Source organism: Periplaneta americana, chromosome 6, assembly GCF_040183065.1.
Source record: "Periplaneta americana isolate PAMFEO1 chromosome 6, P.americana_PAMFEO1_priV1, whole genome shotgun sequence".
NCBI classification, from domain to species: domain Eukaryota; kingdom Metazoa; phylum Arthropoda; class Insecta; order Blattodea; family Blattidae; genus Periplaneta; species Periplaneta americana.
Window position 1 is genome coordinate 12,112,473 of NC_091122.1, and position 21,639 is coordinate 12,134,111.

Below are 21,639 nucleotides of genomic sequence, written 5' to 3' on the forward strand. Positions count from 1 at the left end.
CCCTTAATCTCTGTTCCTCTCTCAAAGTGAGAGTCCAAGTTTCACAACCATACAGAACAACCGGTAATATAACTGTTTTATAAATTCTAACTTTCAGATTTTTTGACAGCAGACTAGATGACAAAAGCTTCTCAACCGAATAATGACAACCATATCTCATATTTATTCTGTGTTTAATTTCCTCCCGAGTATCATTTATATTTGTTACTGTTGCTCCAAGATATTTGAACTTCTCCACCTCTTCAAAAGATAAATTTCCAATGTTATATTTCCATTTCGTACAATATTCTGGTCACGAGACATAATCATATACTTCGTCTTTTCGGGATTTACTTCCAAACCTATCGCTTTAATTGCTTCAAGCAGAATTTCCGCGTTTTCCCTAATCATTTGTGGATTTTCTCCTAACATATTCACGTCATCCGCATAGACAAGAAGCTGATGTGACCCGTTCAATTCCAAACCCTCTGTGTTATCCTGAACTTTCCTAATGGCATATTCTAGAGCGAAGTTAAAAAGTAAAGGTGATAGTGCATCTCCCTGCTTTAGCCCACAGTGAATTGGAAAAGCATCTGACAGAAACCGGCCTATACGGACTCTGCTGTAAGTTTCATTGAGACACATTTTAATTAATCGATCTAGTTTCTTGGGAATACCAAATTCAATACGAATATTATATAAAACTTCTCTCTTAACCCAGTCATATGACTTTTTGAAATGTATGAATAATTGGTGTACTGTACCCTTATACTCCCATTTTTTTCAATATCTGTCGAATACAAAAAATCTGATCAATAGTCGATCTATTATGCCTAAAACCGCACTGATGATCCCCAATAATTTCATCTACGTACGGAGTTAATCTTCTCAAAAAATATTGGACAAAATTTTGTACGACGTCAGCAAAAGTGATATTCCTCGAAAGTTACCACAATTAGTCTTGTCTCCCTTCTTAAAAATAGGTACAATTATGGACTCCTTCCATTGTTCTGGTACAATTTCCTTTTCCCAAATAGCAAGCACAAGTTTATAAATTTATTACCTACGCGTTAATTTTATTAGCATGAAACAGAAAACCCGATTGTACATTTTTCGCAAGGAGCTGTTGAAAGCTGAATAATTTTAAGTTACGAATGGTATCGAGTCAAAACAATTAATTAGATAGGTATGCATTCTAGGAAGTTTTGTTACTCGGTGTCAAAAACAATATACGACCTGCAACTTTGCATAAAATATGTCGCGAAAGCAAACTAATGTGTATATATTTTTTTTTGCAAAAAAGTTGCACCTGTCATATTAACATACCAATAAACTACGTAGAAAAGAGTAGTAATGTACTCTTGAAAAATGAAACAATATCAATAACACTATCTGCAAAAATGTGGGAGTGACTCCAGGTAGCGAAAAAGGAACAAAAATGTTAAGTATTATCATAAGGTTGCCCTTGGCGGAATTCCCCAGGATTTGACGACTAGAAGTGGCTTCGAGGAAGCGGAAGATAAGAACCGGGACCCTTTAAAAGCCAGCCGAACCTCACCGGGACAAGTCATTCTGGTATCGCACCGCGACCATCGCCATGGGCAGACGCACCGCCTTCCTCACGTTGTAAGTATTTCGACGCTAGATCGTGAACACTAGAATCCCCCAATTAAAAAAAAAACAGCCAAACGTTTTGTTGTCCTGTAAGTTGCCTAGGAAATCTGTTGTTTACGCGTTAAAACAAACGACGTATGAAGTGGGAATTTGTATTTATACAGACTAAGCTGTAAGTAATGTCATTAATTTCAAAGGTTTTCTTTGAGAAATTTCAAACAAAAGAATTTAATAAAGTTTTGCTCGATACTGCTTCGAGATAAAAAATATTGTATATGAAATATTTCATAGCGTGTTTTGGGAAAGCTATTGATTTAATTTTCAATATGCTCAGTCAATTTAAGAAGACAGTGCATTGTGATAAATGACTGAATTATTTTAGTTTTGTCACTTAAATGTGCAGAAATCTTTCCGAACAAATACAACTTTTCGTTCTGCAAAGGAATTTTACAAGGTTACATTTGTTAGAATCAAATTTCTATACATTTAAAGGACAAAAATAAAATTCTTTCAATCATTTATTATCATAATACATCGCTCTCTTAAACTGACTGAGCATACTGAAAATTAAATCATTGACTTTCCTCAATCACACTGTGGAATGTTTCATATAGGCTAAAACGATTTTTATCTCGAGAAGAAAACAAAAACAATCAAAATTATATTAAACGTTTTTGTTTGAAATATCTCTAAAAGTAAGCCACTGAAATCAACAGAAGTAAATAATAATAATAATAATAATAATAATAATAATAATAATAATAATAATAATAATACAAACTTACTTGCTAATGGCTTTTAAGGAACCCGGAGGTTCACTGCCGCACTCACATAAGCCCGCCATTGGTCCCTATCCTGAGCAAGATTAATCCAGTCTCTATCATCATATCCCACCTCCCTCAAATCCATTTTAATATTATCCTCCCATCTACGTCTCGACCTCCCTAAAGGTCTTTTTTCCTCCGGCCTCCCAACTAACACTCTATATGCATTTCTGGATTCGCCCATACGTGCTACATGCCCTGCCCGTTTCAAACGTCTAGATTCAATGTTCCTAATTATGTCAGGTGAAGAATATAATGCGTGCAGTTCTGTGTTGTGTAACTTTCTCAATTCTCCTGTAACTTCATCCCTTTTAGCCTCAAATGTTTTCCTCAGCACCTTATTCTCAAACACCCTTAATCTCTGTTCCTGTTTCAAAGTGAGAGTCCAAGTTTCACAACTATAAAGAACAACCGGTAATATAACTGTTTTATAAATTCTGACTTTCAGATTTTTTGACAGCAGACTGGATGATAAAAGCTTCTCAACCGAATAATAACACGCATTTCCCATATTTATTCTGCGTTTAATTTCCTCCCGAGTATCATTTATATTTGTCACTGCTGGTCCAAGATATTTGAATTTTTCCATCTCTTCGAAGGATAAATTTCCAATTTTTATATATCCATTTTGTAGAAAATTCTAGTCACGAGATATAATCATATACTTCGTCTTTTCGGGATTTACTTTCAAGCCTATCGCCTTGCTAGCTTCAAGTAAAATTTACGTGTTTTCCCTAATCGTTTGTGGATTTTCTCCTAACATATTCACGTCATCCGCATAGACAAGAAGCTGATGTAACCCGTTCAATTCCAAACCCTCTCTGTTATCCTGAACTTTCCTAAGGGCATACTCTAGAGGGAAGTTAAAAAGTAAAGGTGATAGTGCATCTCCTTGCTTTAGCCCGCAGTGAATTGGAAACGCATCTGACAGAAACTGACCTATACGGACTCTGCTGTACGTTTCACTGAGACACATTTTAATTAATCGAACTAGTTTCTTGAGAATACCAAATTCAATAAGAATATCATATAAAACTTCACTCTTAACCGAATCATATGCCTTTTTTGAAATCTATGTATAACTGATGTACTGTACCCTTATACTCCCATTTTTTTCTCCAATATCTGTCGAATACAAAAAATGTGATCAATAGTTGATGTATTATGTCTAAAACCACACTGATGATCCCCAATAATTTCATCTACATATGGAGTTAATCTTCTCAAAAGGATATTCGACAAAATGTTATACGACGTCAACAAAAGTGATATAATAATAATAATAATAATAATAATAATAATAATAATAATAATAATTATTATTATTATGATAATAATAATAAAATAATAATAATAATAATAACATAGTCAACTGAAAATGAACATTTTGGTGAAGCTAACATTACTGAAATAGAATTTCAGAAAGCCAATTAATATTTTCTTGTATTAGCGTACTTTATTTCTTCTAATCTTTACATACCTTCTTCTAATCGTGTAATAGCCAATTAAATCCCACTCGAGTTTTGATCAAAATCTCTAGTCAGATTACTGTTGGTAACAGGTTGTACTTAACAAAGGCTGTTTTTTAAACCAAAATTACCCCAACCCACCCTATCCATCTTCTATATATATCATTTGAACTGGTAATGGAAATTGCGGGAAAACAACTGAACGGATTTTAATAAATGACCCCTCATTTTGAAGCTTGGAACCCAAAGTTTTTCAGAAAAATAATAGTTTTCAGTGAAATGTCAGTTTCCCTACATAATTTTCCTATTTTCCAAAATCCATCTTTCGTCAGTTTTGAGAACTAATTGCATTTCAAAATAAAACAAAACACACACTACAATAAATAATAGGTTATTACACGAAGGCAGGATTGCTAACATATTTAGAGTTCAAATTCAATTGGTTATGAAAAACTTCAAGACTTACTAAAAATTATTTACAGGTCTGATTCTGCGGTGTGTAATTTTCTGAGTACAGCTGGTATTGGATATTAAAATCTACAAAACTAGAGGTGGTTTGATGACATTATTACTATTAGAAATGAAATATTATTATTATAATTAATGGCATGATGTTAATATATAAACTAAACTAAAAAACTGGCGTAAGATAATAATATTATTAAAAATAAAATATTTTACAGTTATTAATCAAGTGGGTTGAGTCTTTTTCATATATTTAATGGTGGTGAGGTGTAGATTCAGTATTGGCTGGAGAGAGCGCAAAAATTACAATTCCTAAGGAAAGACGGTATTTCTTACTGATAAAATAAGAGGCCTGCAAAATTTTGTAGTATCCCGATCATTTCAGCAAGATCTCTTAGCAGGATAAAATGATTTTACCCTCTACATTTCAAGCTCTACATGGAGCAGCTACACCAAGATGCTATGTTTATTGTTCGAAAGCATAGCAAACCTGACTTTCTTTAACTTTCACCTACAGGGACATCATTTTATTTTTACTTGCATTTTTATTGTACCTGCATTTCTGAATGTACTTCACTCTCACCCCTTCACTAATGTCCTTGCTCCCGTCAGACACACAAACTTACGGCCGCTGTTGCATTCGAAGTCTTCAAGCAGTGAAGTAAACACTGCAGTGTATAGTGTGTTTCATAAATATGATTGCGTTTTCTATAGAAGAAATAACCTATATTAATAATATCGTACTAAACAATTATATTCAAGAAACGATAAATTAAATTTCAGAGAATATGCTTCAAAATGTTTTTAATAATATGCATACTGAATTGAAGCCTGCATTGTAATGAACGGCAACCATTTTCAGCAACTTGTTTAAAAATTCAGATCAGCTTTTTTTGAATTGAGGTGGCTAGAAGCAAAGGAATGCTAGTGACATTTGTAATAACATGAGTTAAGTGCATCCAGTGTAAGCTAAAGTATCTAAAATTTTAGTAGCAAAGGGATATTTTAATCGCATCACACATTAAAATTTAAATAAAAAATTTCACCGAATTTACGAAAGCTTAAATATTTAAACCCCATTTTCTCAAAAGTAACTTAAGTGCACTTACAGCCCTTTACTTATGACCCCCTCAATTTAAATGCACTCTCTATATTGTATGATAACATCAATAATTAATATGCTAAATAAAGTAGACATTACATAACGAACATAGCCGCCTGAAAAGTTGAGTTTTTGAAAAAAAAATGTTACTACTCTACTGTATTTTGATAAATTCCGCAAAAGTGATGATCAAACTGAAAATCGTAATGTCGTATTTCCCTACAACATAAATGGATACACTACTTTTCTCTCCTCCTATAGCTAGAAAAATGATTTGTTTACATATTGCACTAGTATACCTTATTTTATTTCAAGGAGTGCAGTTCGGTATTCAAAGGAGCCACCGAAATGCACTCCTTGAAATAAAATAAGGTATAACATCAAACTCCTGTAATGGAAGGGGGAAACAGTGTTTCCGAGTATAGCCAGGTTAATGTTAAAAATGTTGGTAAAAATAAAGTGATGTCCCTGTACAATCCACAATGACCTGAAATAGCTACTGCATTACTCCCACATGAAAAACCCACTGATCGTCCTGACATTGTTACTTGCGTTTTCGCGTTGAAACTCGAAAGCTGAAGGTGGATAGGTTCAAGAAAAAGTATTTGGCATAAAAATAACATTCAGAGGTAGTTTGTTTCATTATTATGGAAGCAAATAATTTTCGAAATGTCTGGTATTTTTCGTTGAAAATAAATCTGAAAAAATGTTTATTTGAACATCTAACGAACTTAGTTTGCAGCGTTTGCTGCACAAGCCACTAGTATACGTGTATATCTAATTTCAACTTCGTATCAACATTCTGAGGAATCTAAAAGTCATTTGTGGGCATCTGCATTTCTTGTCCACGATGAATCTCTGCGCAGATATACATGCGTCTGGTAGTACTAACACAGTCTACTATATACAGTCGCGAAGCTTGAGGTGATTTTTTGCAAATCTTGTGATAAAGCGCTCCAAGCGGTTAGCAACTAGAAACAATAGACTGTCCACGGTCGACTTTGGACTGTGTCGTATTTCCATCGAGTGCTAGCTCGTTGCGTATTTCACATTGATGCTTGTGAAATGTTCGTTATTGGTTGTAATGAAAATGTTAATGGCTAAAATATAATAATTGGAATAATAATATTTTACTAGAGACGTAGAAAAATTAAGTTTGTTTTAACGAAATTTATTGATCACGTTTTATTTTCAATTCTGGTGGAATTATTATTGCTTAGGCCTACTTTTTTTTTCAAAGGATATGTTTTTAATTATAGCTGTTAATTTTGTTGTTATTTTTATTTGTTACTTTACTAGAGACGTAGAAAAAGTCTGTTACAATAAAATTTATTGATCACGTTTTATTTTCAATTCTGGTGGGGTTATTATTGCTTAGGCCTACTTTTTTTTTCAAAGGATGTTTTTAATTAAGCTGTTAATTTTGGTGTTATTTTTATTTGTTACTTTACTAGAGACGTAGAAAAAGTCTGTTACAATAAAATTTATTGATCACGTTTTATTTTCAATTCTGGTGGGATTATTATTGCTTAGCCCTACTTTTTTTTTTCAAAGGATATGTTTTTAATTATAGCTGTTAATTTTGTTGTTATTTTTATTTGTTACTTTACTAGAGACGTAGAAAAAATCTGTTACAATAAAATTTATTGATCACGTTTTATTTCCAATTCTGGTGTGATTATTATTGCTTAACCTCAGCCCACTTTGTTAACTACGTAAGCCTACACTGCAAGTACCGGTACACGTAAGTTACTCCATTAATTCATATTTCCATTATTATTGTTGTAAAGGGAAATGCAAATTAATATTTATTGGTTTCATAGTTAATTATCGCTATAATCTGGAATGAGTGAAGCTATTATAGTAAATTTCAGTTCGTTTTGCACAAACAAAAATTATATTAACCTATTTTTGCAGGTATCTTCGAGTTTATGGTAGAATTTAATATACTTCATTAAAATAATACATTAACTTTATGCATTTAATATTTCAATAATGGAAGGAAGGTGTTAATTTTTCCAAAAGAACACAACGAAAGTGTAACATATTTTGTCGTCTACTAGGAGAGAGATCTGCGATGATGAGGCGATAGTAGCGATCCTAGTGGTGGGCAACTACCCATGTTTGCATTTTAGTACATATTGAGCTTCGCGACTGTATATAGTAGATTGTGGTACTAATATGAATGAACTCTTTATGTTCACAGATGTACCCTCCTCGTGCTGATGGGCCACAGCGTCCACAGCTACGACAAGCACGCCATTGGCCGCAACTACACCAAGAAGCTGCAGTCCTTCGTGGATTCGCAGTCCTGTAGGAACGGAGGCACCTGCGTTTGCTCCACCTTGGAGCCCCAGTCCCTGGCTGCAGCCTGTGGGTTCTCTAACGACCCGCTCTTCATGAACACGGCGGAACGCCTGCTGGAGCAACAGTGTGATCTGGTGGACCCGCTGACATGTCCCGAAGCCGCCAACAGGGTCTATGACGAGGTAGGCAACTGCGGGTTTTCATCTTTTTCCATTCTGACCTCATATTGGACTGGTTTACCAACAAGTTACACAATAGTAAATATACGTTACAAGAGCGGTATGTAGACGTTTTCATGGTCGAGGAAAAGATTGAAAAAGCGAAACGTAGTTGAGCTTTTTTAATTTCCGAGAACATGAAAACAAACATACCGCTCGTGTATCGTACATTATTTTGTGCGAAGATCGTTTATTACATACCTGAAAGACGAATTTCTAATTAGTTGCAATGAAATCTCCATCTTGGTTTCTGTTTAATGACGCCAACTTCGGAACACCAAAATATCTTTCTTCGACATTGTTGCTGTAAAATGTTTTCTGTGTTTACTATACTCCAGCAGGCCGTGATATACGTCTGTCTTTTCACCCCCCCCCCCCAAGTCTATAAATGCGAACTTAAAACAAACGGTAAGGTTATATAATGATTTATTTTTCATTTTAATTTTTTAACAATATTATTTATATAACATATTGCAGTAATAACATCGGCATCTGGATTCTTGTTGATTTTTTCACGGCTTCCTTAATGTTACTTGTATCAGGAATGCAATAAGTTTCGTGGAGTAGTAGACTTTATTTAATTTTTGCAGATATTTAAAAACAATAATTAACATTGCAATTTAGGTGAAATTGCAGTGGTAAGTTTCCAATTTATAATTATTACTATGTTAAACGTCTCTAAAAATAATATGTTAAAAGCCTAAAGCAGTAAAATGAATGTCGCGCTTAAGCGGTAAGAAGAGGGGAATTGTTATGTGTGTTACGTTGGGAATACTGAATGTGGTATTTCACACTTACCGCGTATTGGTTCTGTGCGGAAAACAAGCAAATACGCACGATTTCGCACAAACGGATTTAAGTACCGGTTTCATGGAATTTTTATTCGCCGTTCAGCTGTTGCCATCGTATCACCATGGTGATAATTCTTGGAGTGCTGCATAGCAGGGTTTAAGCGACAGTCACATTTGTCACATTTTGCTACTCGACTTCTAGAAATGCAACAAACTTTGAATGTAAATGCGACAACCACATTGGACTTCAGAAACGAAGATGGGTTGCAGTCCCAAACTTTACAGTGACGGAGCTCTTTATGTTTTTTAACCTATGGGGAAGTGGGAAGGTTTGGATGCAAAAAAAAATAAGACAAAGAAAGAAATGCCATAAAGTCAGACTGTAAGGTGAATGCAAGGCAACACCAATCAATACTACTCCATTAATTAGCTTCTGAAGCTCAAGTAAACTGAAATGGTCTCTGTAAGGGTGATTATCCTGCGCGATGTAGGCTTAATAAGCTGATATCAATTTCGCTTTCGTTGCTTCACGGTGGGCTGCACTCGTTTATTCGCCAACATTTTCAATTGATTGCTTTTCAGAAGTATCAATAATTTTTGTGCTGTATTATGAGCACTGGATTTCTTGTGCTCAATGATTTTTTTTTCGTAGTGGCTTAAGCTGATCTGATCTAATCTGTTCAATCCGTAGTAATTTACTGAAAATGAAAACCATTCATTAGATACAGAAATACAATATTTTTTTTAATACACCTAATTTAGTTACTTCATGACACACTTTACAGCCTAGCTTACATTGCTTACAGTCAATCCACGGATAAGCTTATTTTTTTTTCTTGACCATATATTTTCTTCATTGCATACATTCGGCCACTCATTTTGCAGGCCGACTTTTTGGCTGTCACTATTTTGAACATTGTGACGTTGAATATTATTCACAGTCATACTGGAACTGTATCTTCTATAACAGTATCTCTGGTTGAATTACTAGGTTCATCAAGTAGAAGCGATGGGCTTGAGATATCAACAATATCAGGAGAGGAAGCTTTTGTAACTCCACTAGTAACAGCAAAGGCACGAGAAAAGAAACAAGTTAATGTTTTCTGTCTGTGTTTATTTTGTTCCATATTTACTGAAGGGCAATACATAAAAACAAAAGTTTCAAGCAGTCTTTTAGTCACGTTACAGGCAGTAAATTAATTAAGATGAAAGAGTAATGGAACGGAGAAAAATTCTCTCCGGCGCCGGGATTTGAACCCGGGTTTTCAGCTCTACGTGTTGATGCTTTATCCACTAAGCCACACCGGATACCCACCCCGGCGTCGGACAGAATCGTCTCAGTTTAAGTTCCAACTCTTGGTTTCCCTCTAGTGGCCGCCCTCTGCACTACGTCATAGATGTCTATGAACGTAGGACTGAAGTCCACTCATGTACTGAGGTGCACTCGTTATGAGTGACTAAGTGGCCGGGATCCGACGGAATAAGCGCCGTCTTAAATCACGAGGTGATTTAGGTATATCATATATATTATTTTAATGTACCGAAGTACATATGATATTTCCATGCAGATATTCTGGGTCATCATACGATGAAATAGCAATGGAACGGAGAAAAATTCTCTCCGGCGCCGAGATTTGAATCCGGGTTTTCAGCTTTACGTGCTGATGCTTTATCCACTAAGCCACACCGGATACCAGATCCGTTCCATTACTCTTTCATCGTATGATGACGGAAAATATCTGCATGGAAATATCATATGTACTTCGGTACATTAAGATAATATATAAGTAAATTAATTGTTTAAAATTCACTTCGTAAAATAACCGGGAAACAAACACAACACATTTTGGTAAATAACACCACAGACAATCTCCTGTATCGTACAAAGGCGCGAAAAATAACGAAATACGATACGAAATGAAAGTGAATTAGGAATGTGATCATTTCGCGCAGGCGCACTAAAGTTTAGTTTGGTGGTTGTTCTGTCACTGATTCTTCCCCCATTTCTCACCACACATCCCGTCTACGGTCCTAGTGGTCTTGCGACCCTCTACTTCCGAACTTGTTCCGATTTTCTAAAGGATGCATAGAAAATATAATCACTAAATATCCTGACATTAACTAAGATATCGTTAGCTGGGAAAGTATTGTGATGTCAAAACAGATTTTAAAATTCCAAATCGAACACAGTGCCGACGCGTCGCTCCGTTCCACCTCCACTACATCCCTGCTGAGCAACAGATGTTCAGGAATGGATTTCAAACAGTTCGTACAATTCATGTAACTTAAGTGAACAATTTCTTCTAATTGATTTATATAATTTCATCGCATACTGTAAATTGTGATCTAGTATTAATTGCATGAATCTTGTAAAAACTGTAATTAGAAACTGCCTTTCAGTAAAAAGAGTTAGCACTCTGCTAACAATAAATCTTGAAGGTCCTACAATGTTTAGAGTGCCCATAAAATAACGTATTTTAATGTGATGTAAATTCAGCAGTAATTGATTCTAAACATACCTACGTCTAATGATTTACTTACAAATTACAGAACTTCTTGTTCCTGCATACCTTATTAATTTTATATTTCTGTACAATTACTGTATTTAGAATACTGTACAAGCTTTTGGAAATTTGCACAAATATAATTTTTGATTTTTGCGACGATTATTTATTTTATAGTTTAAAACCTGCACAGAGGTGAAATTTTGTAAATTAAGAAAAAAGAAGCGATTTGTTGTTTTTAAAATTCTGTGTCTCAATGAAACTTACAGCAGAGTCCATATAGACCAGCTTCTGTCTGATGCTTTTCCAATTCACTGCGGGCTAAAGCAAGGAGATGCACTATCATCTTTACTTTTTAACTTCGCTCTAGAATATGTCATTAGGAAAGTTCATGATAACAGAGAGGGTTTGGAATTGAACGGGTTACATCAGCTGCTTGTCTATGCGGATGACGTGAATATGTTAGGAGAAAATCCACAAACGATTAGGGAAAACACGGGAATTTTACTTGAAGAAAGTAAAGAGATAGGCTTGGAAGTAAATCCCGAAAAGACAAAGTATGCATATATGATTATGTATCGTGGCCAGAATATTGTACGAAATGGAAATATGAAAATTGGAAATTTATCTTTTGAAGAGGTGGAAAAATTCAAATACCTGGGAGCAACATTAACAAATATAAATGATACTCGGGAGGAAATTAAACACAGAATAAATATGGGAAATGCCTGTTATTATTCGGTTAAGAAGCTTTTATCATCCAGTCTGTTGTCAAAAAATCTGAAAGTTAGTATTTATAAAACAGTTATATTACCGGTTGTTCTTTAAGGTTGTGAAACTTGGACTCTCACTTTGAGAGAGGAACATAGATTAAGGGTGTTTGAGAATAAAGTGCTTAGGAAAATATTTGGGGCTAAGAGGGATGAAGTTACAGGAGAATGAAGAAAGTTATACAACACAGAACTGCACGCATTGTATTCTTCACCTGACATAATTAGGAACATGAAATCCAGACGTTTGAGATGGGCAGGGCATGTAGCACGTATGGGTGAATCCAGAAATACATATAGAGTGTTAGTTGGAAGGCAGGAGGGAAAAAGACCTTTAGGGAGGGCGAGACGTAGATGGAAAGATACTATTAAAATGGATTTGAGGGAGGTGGGATATGATGATAGAGAATGGATTAATCATGCTCAGGACTTATGTGAGGGCGGCAATGAACCTCCGGGTTCCTTAAAAGCCAGTAAGTAAGTTAGAAAGGAAAAGTTCTGAATATACTCGAGGGAATTTTCATAATATATGCCATAGTGTACAATAACAAAAGCTTATTTAGTAGAACTGATTACAGACTGGAAGAACCCGGATTCAAAACCGGAGTCCACTTAGCCTATCAAATTCAGTACCGGATCCTTCCCGGAGATAAAAAACGGTCGGAATTTTGTGCCTACCATACCACCTCAATCTGTCAGTCACGGAAGCATTACTCCATGCGCCTTCATAGTGCGTAAAGGAGATATCTGTACATTCACTTGTTTTACAGCTACAAAAAGCGAAAGCTTAAGGTTACTTCCGTAACAAACCTTTATCACATTAATAAAATTATGTAAAAGACCACTACTTTCAAGAACAGTTACGATAGCAACTTGTATTCTCAGATAAACTTGTATAAAAATTCATAGCTATGTAACGACCTTACCGGACAAGTTATTTATAAAACAAAACGCGTAAGGTTTTCGTAAAGACGACACTGAGTAAATATGGATCATTGCCACCGGAACATAAATTTGAGACATTTAATTACTTAGAGTAGATAAATTTGCGTAATTCTTTGCTTAGATAATGACGTCGCTAAAATAATGCTTACACCTAACAGAAACTAAAAACTTGCAGATCGTCTTCATTCTGGATCCGTATAACATGAAATTAATTTAGTAAATATTAAGGGGAGAGACAGATGAAATTTTAGCCATTTTCAGTCAGAAGTCGCGTCTTTTTTTTGTGAAAAAATTGGTCACCAAGCCCTCATTCACATGAGGCGTTCAGAGCAGAAGTGGTGTAAGTCAAGAATGGGTAATGAGGATTAAAGTAAACATTCTGTAAAATACAGCGCAAAGTAGCAATTAATATTCAATTTATTTAAACTATTAATAGTCAGTGGATAGCAAGAAGGACATATTAATTGCTACTTTGAGCTGTATTTTACAGAATTTTTACTTTAATCATAATTACTCAATTTTGACTTACACCACTTCTGCTCTGAACAGCTCACATGTTGAACGCTTGAAGGCATAAAATTACGTCATCTTTAATTGGTTGCACCTTTGAATTTGAATTCTATGCAACCTTACAAGCTGTTTTCTCACTTGTTTTTTTCAGCAGATTTCGTTATGTTTAAAGTGTAAAGTTCTTACAATTTTGATGCTGTAAAGTTCTTACAATTTTGATGCCAAAAATATGAAATTTTTACTACACGTTCTATACCATTCCGGTTTCGCAAACCATCGTGTTAACACACGATACATCCATACTGGTTGGATGATCGTCCACCTCTGCTTCGGCATGTGGACATGAGGCCAGCAGCCGGCTGGTCGGTCTTGGTCCTTCAGGACTGTAGCGCCATAGATTTTTCTATATACTATGGTTAATGAAATACAGTAACACTTAAAAAAAACTAAATATCTTCTAAATTTAGAAAGTAAAACATATTTAGTGTACACTAAAAATTTAAGATTTGAAGTTGCGCATCTAGAAAACTAGCTTTCCATTTCTTTCTTTTCGGCAAACTCAGTTCTTTTCTAAACATATCAGAAATGTCGTAAAATACTATACTCGAAACAAATTTTTTAAGTGGAGATAGAATTTGAAAATATGCATTTTTTTAAATCTGAATAACTCGAAATCCATTTATCTGATAATAATGAAATTTATATGCAAGAATATTTATAGTAACGGCATGATGTGTGTAAAAAATGAGGTTGTAACTTAGTACATTTTAAGAATACACTGTGCAATCAATATATTTCCGAACTGCACTTGTATTTATTGTACCGTTAAACATACATGAATAATTCGAAATCCATTCATTGATCATAATGAAATTTATCTGCAAGAATACTTATACCAACGGGATGAATTGTGCAAAATATGAGATTGTAACTTAGTACATTTTAAAAACAAAATATGCAATCTATTTATTTCCGAACTGCACTTGTATTTATTGTACCATTAAACATATATGCGCGTGTCACTGAAGATCATTGCTTCCATGCCTGTTGAGTCATCTATCAAACAGCGTCAGATTGTCTTTAAGAACTGAGCTTCTATACGTGATTTTATGCAAACATGTCAAAGACCTATTGCGATATTTCCTGTAAACTCTCCATATACGCCTTATGGCTAGCCTTCTTCTCTGTCTTTCAAGTGATGCAATTAGTATAGATTCTAGGCGTTTTCCTGGTTCTAGATAACTCCTACATTTCCTATGTCCTGTGTGTTGCCTACATTCAGGGAAGTCCGAAAACTTATTGATTGATCCCTTGTATGATATATATTTTTTGGGTTATTTTACGACGCTGTATCAACATCTAGGTTATTTAGCGTCTGAATGAAATGAAGGTGATAATGCCGGTGAAATGAGTCCGGGGTCCAGCACCGAAAGTTACCCAGCATTTGCTCGTATTGGGTTGAGGGAAAACCCCGAAAAAACCTCAACCAGGTAACTTGCCCCGACCGGGATTCGAACCCGGGCCACCTGGTTTCGCGGCCAGACGCGCTGACCGTTACTCCACAGGTGTGAACTGCATGATATGATAAATGTTTATATGAACTTTATTCATCACAATGGTATCAGGAATAATTTCCTTTGTGAATCACGCTGTATTTCATTGGTCCCTTCAAATTAATTCACAAGTTCTGAAGCTATTCTCGAAAGCATAGCAAGATCACCCACAAGTACAACATGGAGCGATTAATGAATTTCGTTCTCTATGCAGCAAGAGGTAGATTTCGTGGTGATCGGCGCCGGATCTGCGGGTTGCGTGGTAGCAAATCGTCTCACTGAGGAGCCCAGCTGGACGGTAGCACTACTGGAGGCCGGTGGCCCGGAGCCAACGGGGACGCAGTACCCCGGTTCTTACTTCACGTACTCCAACCCACCTCCAGAGTCAAGCATTAACTGGAACTTCGTAACGGAGCCGGAGAAGAACGCGTGTCTTGGGAAACCCGATATGCGGTGCGTGTGGCCCAGAGGTAAGCACGTACTATACAGTGTGTTTCGATTAGAGTGATACAGAATTATGGATCTCGACAATAATAAAATCTCAAAATTCAGGTTCGCATAGCTTTGGAACCATTAAAAGATACTGATATTAAATTTTTACATGTTATATTAATGCTATTTATATAGGTATGCGTTAGAACAGTTTCATTACATGCACTTACTTCCTATAATCGATAAATATTTTTTGTATCGATCAACTTTTTTTAAAATTCATCTCTTTTATTTTTTAAGACCGTAATTTTACAGTTACAATAACACATTTGATTTAAAAATAATAGAAGGCTTGAAGGAGACACTCAACTATATTTTGGAACTTTTTTCCTATTTCACCAATCTTTTTTCAAATTTGGAGAAAAAGTTTAACATACACATGGAAAGTAACATGCAAAATCTCAGCTCATTAGATCCAATACTTTTCAAAATAAAAAATATTTCAATTTTCAATCAATCATTAATTGAAATATCACGTTTAATTATCATTTTTTATTTTTTGGCTTTGTGCATTTGACTGTGACTTCTCAATGAATAGGGGAAGAATTCTGCATATTGATTTAGTTCTGTCACGTAAATTAGTGTAGAAATTTAATTTTTCATTTCTATGACACTTTTTCTCCAATTTTTAAGTTGAATGTTCCCTTAACCTTGACAAGCGTTGTAATGCCATAGTCTATAGTCCCGTCGCTCTAATTTCCGTCAGCCAATACGTTGCAGGTCGGCTACATTTAAACGTGTGCGTCTTATGATTCGCTGATGAAGTTAAGCATTTCTTAAGGGGAGAGGATGGTATTTTTTTTAACTTTTTTCCTATTTGGTGTAAAATATTATTTTTTTGTATGTAGAGAGCTCATAGCTGTGGCAACTTAACCAAATAAAAATATTTTGAAAAAAATTATTTGGGGGTCCAAATTTGAAAAAATATACCCAATGCAGGATTGTACTAAAACCGATATATCTAAACCATTTTTAAAGATAGATTCAAACAGTTTTTTGCAATGTATTTGCAAAAGCATGTTCTACAAACTATCTAACAGAATTTTGATATTAGTCCCTACGTTTGTAAAATAAACAATTAAAATTTAATAACAATTTTCTGATTTCCTTTCTTGCAAACAAACGGATGTATTTTTAAAATGAAATCAATTAACAAAATTCTGTTATAGAGAAAAGTTTCCTAATAATCTAAAGAATGTGTGCTATAAATTTCATGCATGTATCTTTAATAGTTCAGAAATTATATCCATTTTTGTCTGGGAATGTAGCAAAAAAAAAAGGAGTTACTGGAAACCGATAAAAGTGGGCGTGTGATTTAAAAATCCATAGCGCAGGAAGTTTAAAAATGACGTCTCAACATCCGATAAGGGCACAAATACCCACAAAATGTTATGCAATGCATTCCACATATATCAAAGGGTATTTTAAAGAAGAAAAAAAAAATTTTTTTGAAAATTTAATTTACCGGAAACAACAATAAAAGTGGGCGAATGATTTAAAAATCCATAACGCAGGAAGTTTAAAAATGGCGACTCAACATCTGATAAGGGCGCAAATACCCACAAAATGTTATGCTATGCATTCCACACATATCACAGAGTATTTTAAGGATTTTTTTTTAATTTACTCATTTTTTCACCAAAAAATACCATCCTCTCCCCTTAAGGCTTGATAAATACTTAATATAATCGTCCGCCATTTTGGCTCTTTCGTTGACGTTCGCAGAAAGCACACTATTTGTCGCTCAATTATTTGCTGAATTACAATGCGTTTGATTTATTATCATAGGAGCTACGACATGATAATGTTGGCAAATAGATCCCTCGTCTGGTAGCTCGGCAACGAAAGAACAAAAATGGCGAACGATACTACCTACCTAGACTTTATAGAGCCTTGACTTCCTAAGACGTAAGCAAAGAGGAGGAGTCACGCCGGGAATAACAGCGTTGCGACTATAGTATACAGAGTCACGAAGCTCAATACGTAGGGAATATGCATCCATAAATAGTTGCTAGCTACTGGGATCGCTACTATCGCCTCATCACAGACAATGCGAAATAGTATCGGCACAGTCAATTGTTCCTAGTACCCTCAACAACTCAAGCTTCGTGACTGTATATACTAGACTGTGGTAATACTATATTGCGATACAAGCGTGGTAAGTGCATTATAACAGAATCGAGGAAAAGTTCGAGTTCATCTCGTCTTCTCTATTTACGAGATTCTTTTATGCACTTAACACATGTACAGTAGTGGCAAAAAACCGGACCGACCCTTGTAGCTGATTTCAGAGAGTTGTTCACTCCAGAGCACGGCAGACTGGTAACTAATACTTTGCTGGTTCGAATCCTGGCTGGGAAGGAAACGTTTTTTTTTGTTCCTTATTCAAATTTATTCCCAATACTTTTCGATTGCTGATAAAATTCATGTTCTGGGAATAATAAGTTAATTAAGTAGTAAAATGTCGCTGCAATCGAGTTTATCGAGTTTTGATTTTCTCTAGATAAATCAAAACCTCTAGTGAGATTACCGCTGATAAATATGTAGATAATGATGACGATGGCGAAATATTGATGCATTTCTTGACATTGTCCTGAAATTGAAGACTGTTTATACCATACTTTGAGAAATAAGATATTACCACAGTCTAATATATACAGTCACGAAGCTCAATACGTAGTAAATATGCATCAATTAGAGAGTTGCTCACCACTAGGATCGCTAATATCGCCTCATTACAGACAATGCGAAATATTACCGGCACAGTCTATTGTTTCTAGGACCCTGAAAACTCAAGCTTCGTGACTGTATATAGTAGACTGTGATATTACGTTGTAAGAATTTATACAGGGCGTATATTTTAAAAGGATACAAAACTTTAATGTCAATAGGAATCACAAAAATGAATTTTATTGCAAAATTATGATGCAAGTTTTATTACATATGTTCTTATCTACAATTGAAACCTATAACGCCGTTTTATTATGATTGTAGGAAGAGTTATGGGAGGAACAGGGGTTCTCAATGGTATGATGTACATTCGTGGACACCCCTTGGACTACGACTATTGGGCAGATGCAGGAAACGAAGGTTGGGACTTCGATTCCGTGTTTCCTTACTTCATCAAGTCCGAGGACAATCTACAGATCGGTGACATCTATCAAAAGGTAAGAACTAGATGAAACATTATACAACAGTAAACAGTAATCCATGACGATATTTGCATTAGTGAGGTTGGCGGTGTAAGGCGAAAACATACATTTTATTAGATTTATAAATTACATTCATCATTGACGTATAAAAATCTCCTCACATAGGTAAGAGTAAGTTCCATGAAAGGCATAGAGTATATAAGGGTTAGTTAAAAGTCCCGCACCACCTAAATAACTTTTGAAACATGTGGTTCAGTGATATGAAACTTGGTATGTGGGGATAACCATATACTAAGAACTCGATAATGGTATTACAGAGTTTTTTCTACTTCCGGTTTAACCGGGAGTAACTCCAACTCTCTTATTTTAAATGGAACACCCAATATATTTTTTATTTTTGAATAAAGCTCATTAAGAGCTTTTCAAAAAGTACCCACACTTGATACTTCTGTACAAATTCAGTGTTGCTAAATAAAAATGGAAGTGGTGCAAGATATTCCTAAAGCCTGGTTAAATCATTCCTTAAGTGGTTTCTATGATCGAGTGACACATTGTAAAGCAGTAATTTAGAAGGTGTGCTAGCTTTGTTTTGTTTTTGTTAAGGAAGGAGTATTTTATTATTTTAATATTCGATACACTTTTCTGTTTCTTGACTTAGCAACACTGAATTTGAAACAACATACCTAAATGACAGGCCTATTACCATTTCAAGAGATAACAATAATAATAATAATAATAATAATAATAATAATAATAATAATAATAATAGTAATAGTAATAGTAATAATAATAATAATAATAGTAATAATAATAATAATAATAATAATAATTATTATTATTATTATTATTACTATCATTTAATCGACATATACCTAAATGATAATTCCTTTTGCTAATATAACAATAATAATTATTCAAACTACATACCTAAATGATTCGTTTGTAGAGATAATAATAATAATAATAATAATAATAATAATAATAATAATAATAAATGTTAATAATAATATATTATTATTATTATTATTACTATTATTAAAACGACGTATCTAAATCTAACTGCAAATAACCATTCGAGAATTTGTTCTTTGTGGTATAACTGCCTCTGGAATCGAAGTTCAGTGGTTCAAATCCTACAGCCGGTTGAAATCACGTCAACTGGTACCGAAGTTAAGATAAATTAGGAAACAAAATTTAGAATGTAAGAGTGCTGGCAAAGTTTTCGCGGTCAAGTAAAGACGTTCTTCGAAATGAGACATTACTACTACTAATAATTATCAATTCAATATCAGCAACTTTCTTCTTCTTCTTTTTTTTTTTTGGTAGGTCGAATATTCACTTTCAAATTAAAAACGATAAAGAATGCTTCCCTTGAATATACACAGTATTTGATGGCATCTAACTCAAAAAATGTCTGCAGTAATTCCGTACTAAATGTCTGGGAATTATAACAAAATAAAATAAATAGCAATGTAATAGTATTCGGTTTATGGAAATTTTCTGAACGCCCTGTATTTAAAAAAGGCTTCCAATACCTAATTGAGACAGTTACGGGAGTAAAAACAATTATTATGCCGTCACAGTAAGATTTTTATATTACACAAAATATTTAGCGCTACTTATAGACATGAATATCAGGGCAAAGGGGATGCTTTCTGCTATAAGACAAACATCCTGTATATTCAAAACTGTGTGTGTTACAGAAATACCACGGTACAGGAGGCTACCTAACAATCTCGCAGTTCAACAGTCACCCTAGCATGGCCGAAACAGTGATGGATGCAGCGCAAGAACTGGGCTACAGATCCAGGGTCGATCTTAACGGAGAAAGCCCGCTGGGCTACACCATCGCACAGGCCAACAACAGGAATGGGGCTCGCCTCAGCAGCAACAAGGCCTTCATAAGCCCCATTCTGGACCGCGACAACTTGTACGTTGGCATGAACTCCATGGTAAGTACAGGGACATCATTCTATTTTTACTAACATTTCTGATATTAACCTGGCTATACCTTTGGATCAACGATTAAGAACCGGAAACACCGTTTGCTACCCCCTTCTACGACTGGAGTTCGATGATACTGGCGTAATATACAAACAAATCACTTTACTAGGTATAGGAGGGAAGAAAAGTAGTTCATCCATTTACGTAAACTAGGAGATATCGTAATTTTGAATTTGATAATTTTCATTAGGTTTTGTTTAATCAAAATACAGTACAGCAGGTATGCTCAAAATTGTAAAAGCCCCGATTACACGGATGATGCTGCACTGCATAACACACACACAGAGTACGGACTGGGCTCCGCAACTACATTGCAGCACCGCCTGTAGATAGTTCTTACATTCTTACCAATACGGATAATAAACTGAATTTGAAAACGGAAAGAGTATACACTGCAATATTCAGTTATTACATTATTTATTATATTTACTAGTTATGATATAATAATACTATAGATAATAACATTTTCATATTCGACTATATAGTCTACTTTGCGGTCTATTCAACATCTGCATTCTTTTTTGCAAGTAATCGGGAATCTATTTCCAACGAATTTACTGCAATGAGCTAAAGATGCTCATCTGTTAATCGGGACCTATGTTTGGATTTAGTAACTTCATTTTCGAAAATATTGTTCGCACACATATGTCGAGGCGAAGGTAGCTAACATAGTGGCAACGAATAAGCTCATCTTGTAATATTTCGTTTTGTTCATTTTTTAAATAATTCTATGCTTGTCAAGTCATATTCTCTGCATTTAGTTCTGAATTCTACGTTACTTAGTAAATCAATTAACTCGTCCTGGAACTGCACTCTCACGGATTGTACTAAATTTATGAAAAGATTAACAAAAATACTAATATCACTCTCCATACGTCTAAAATCACTAAATCTATGTTCTGTGAATTCACATTTGAACTGTTGCAGTACAGAGACATAA

General features: G+C 34.8%; 2 protein-coding genes across 3 annotated transcripts in view; one reads left to right on the forward strand and one right to left on the reverse strand.

Annotated features, from left to right (window-relative positions):
• Positions 1-21,639, reverse strand: part of LOC138700997 (gastrula zinc finger protein XlCGF26.1-like) — a 194,247-nt gene that overhangs the window by 113,958 nt on the left and 58,650 nt on the right. The gene's annotated exons all lie outside the window — the stretch shown is intronic.
• LOC138700999 (glucose dehydrogenase [FAD, quinone]-like) overlaps positions 1,454-21,639 on the forward strand; it is a 35,745-nt gene continuing 15,559 nt past the window's right edge. Inside the window, exons 1-5 of one of the 2 annotated variants that reach the window (XM_069827476.1) lie at positions 1,454-1,605; positions 7,660-7,942; positions 15,266-15,521; positions 18,538-18,710; positions 20,399-20,647. In XM_069827476.1, coding sequence (XP_069683577.1) covers positions 1,577-1,605; positions 7,660-7,942; positions 15,266-15,521; positions 18,538-18,710; positions 20,399-20,647 — 990 coding nt within the window. In that variant the 5' untranslated portion in view covers positions 1,454-1,576. The remainder of the gene's footprint in view (positions 1,606-7,659; positions 7,943-15,265; positions 15,522-18,537; positions 18,711-20,398; positions 20,648-21,639) is intronic. The other variant, XM_069827477.1, reaches the window with a different exon arrangement.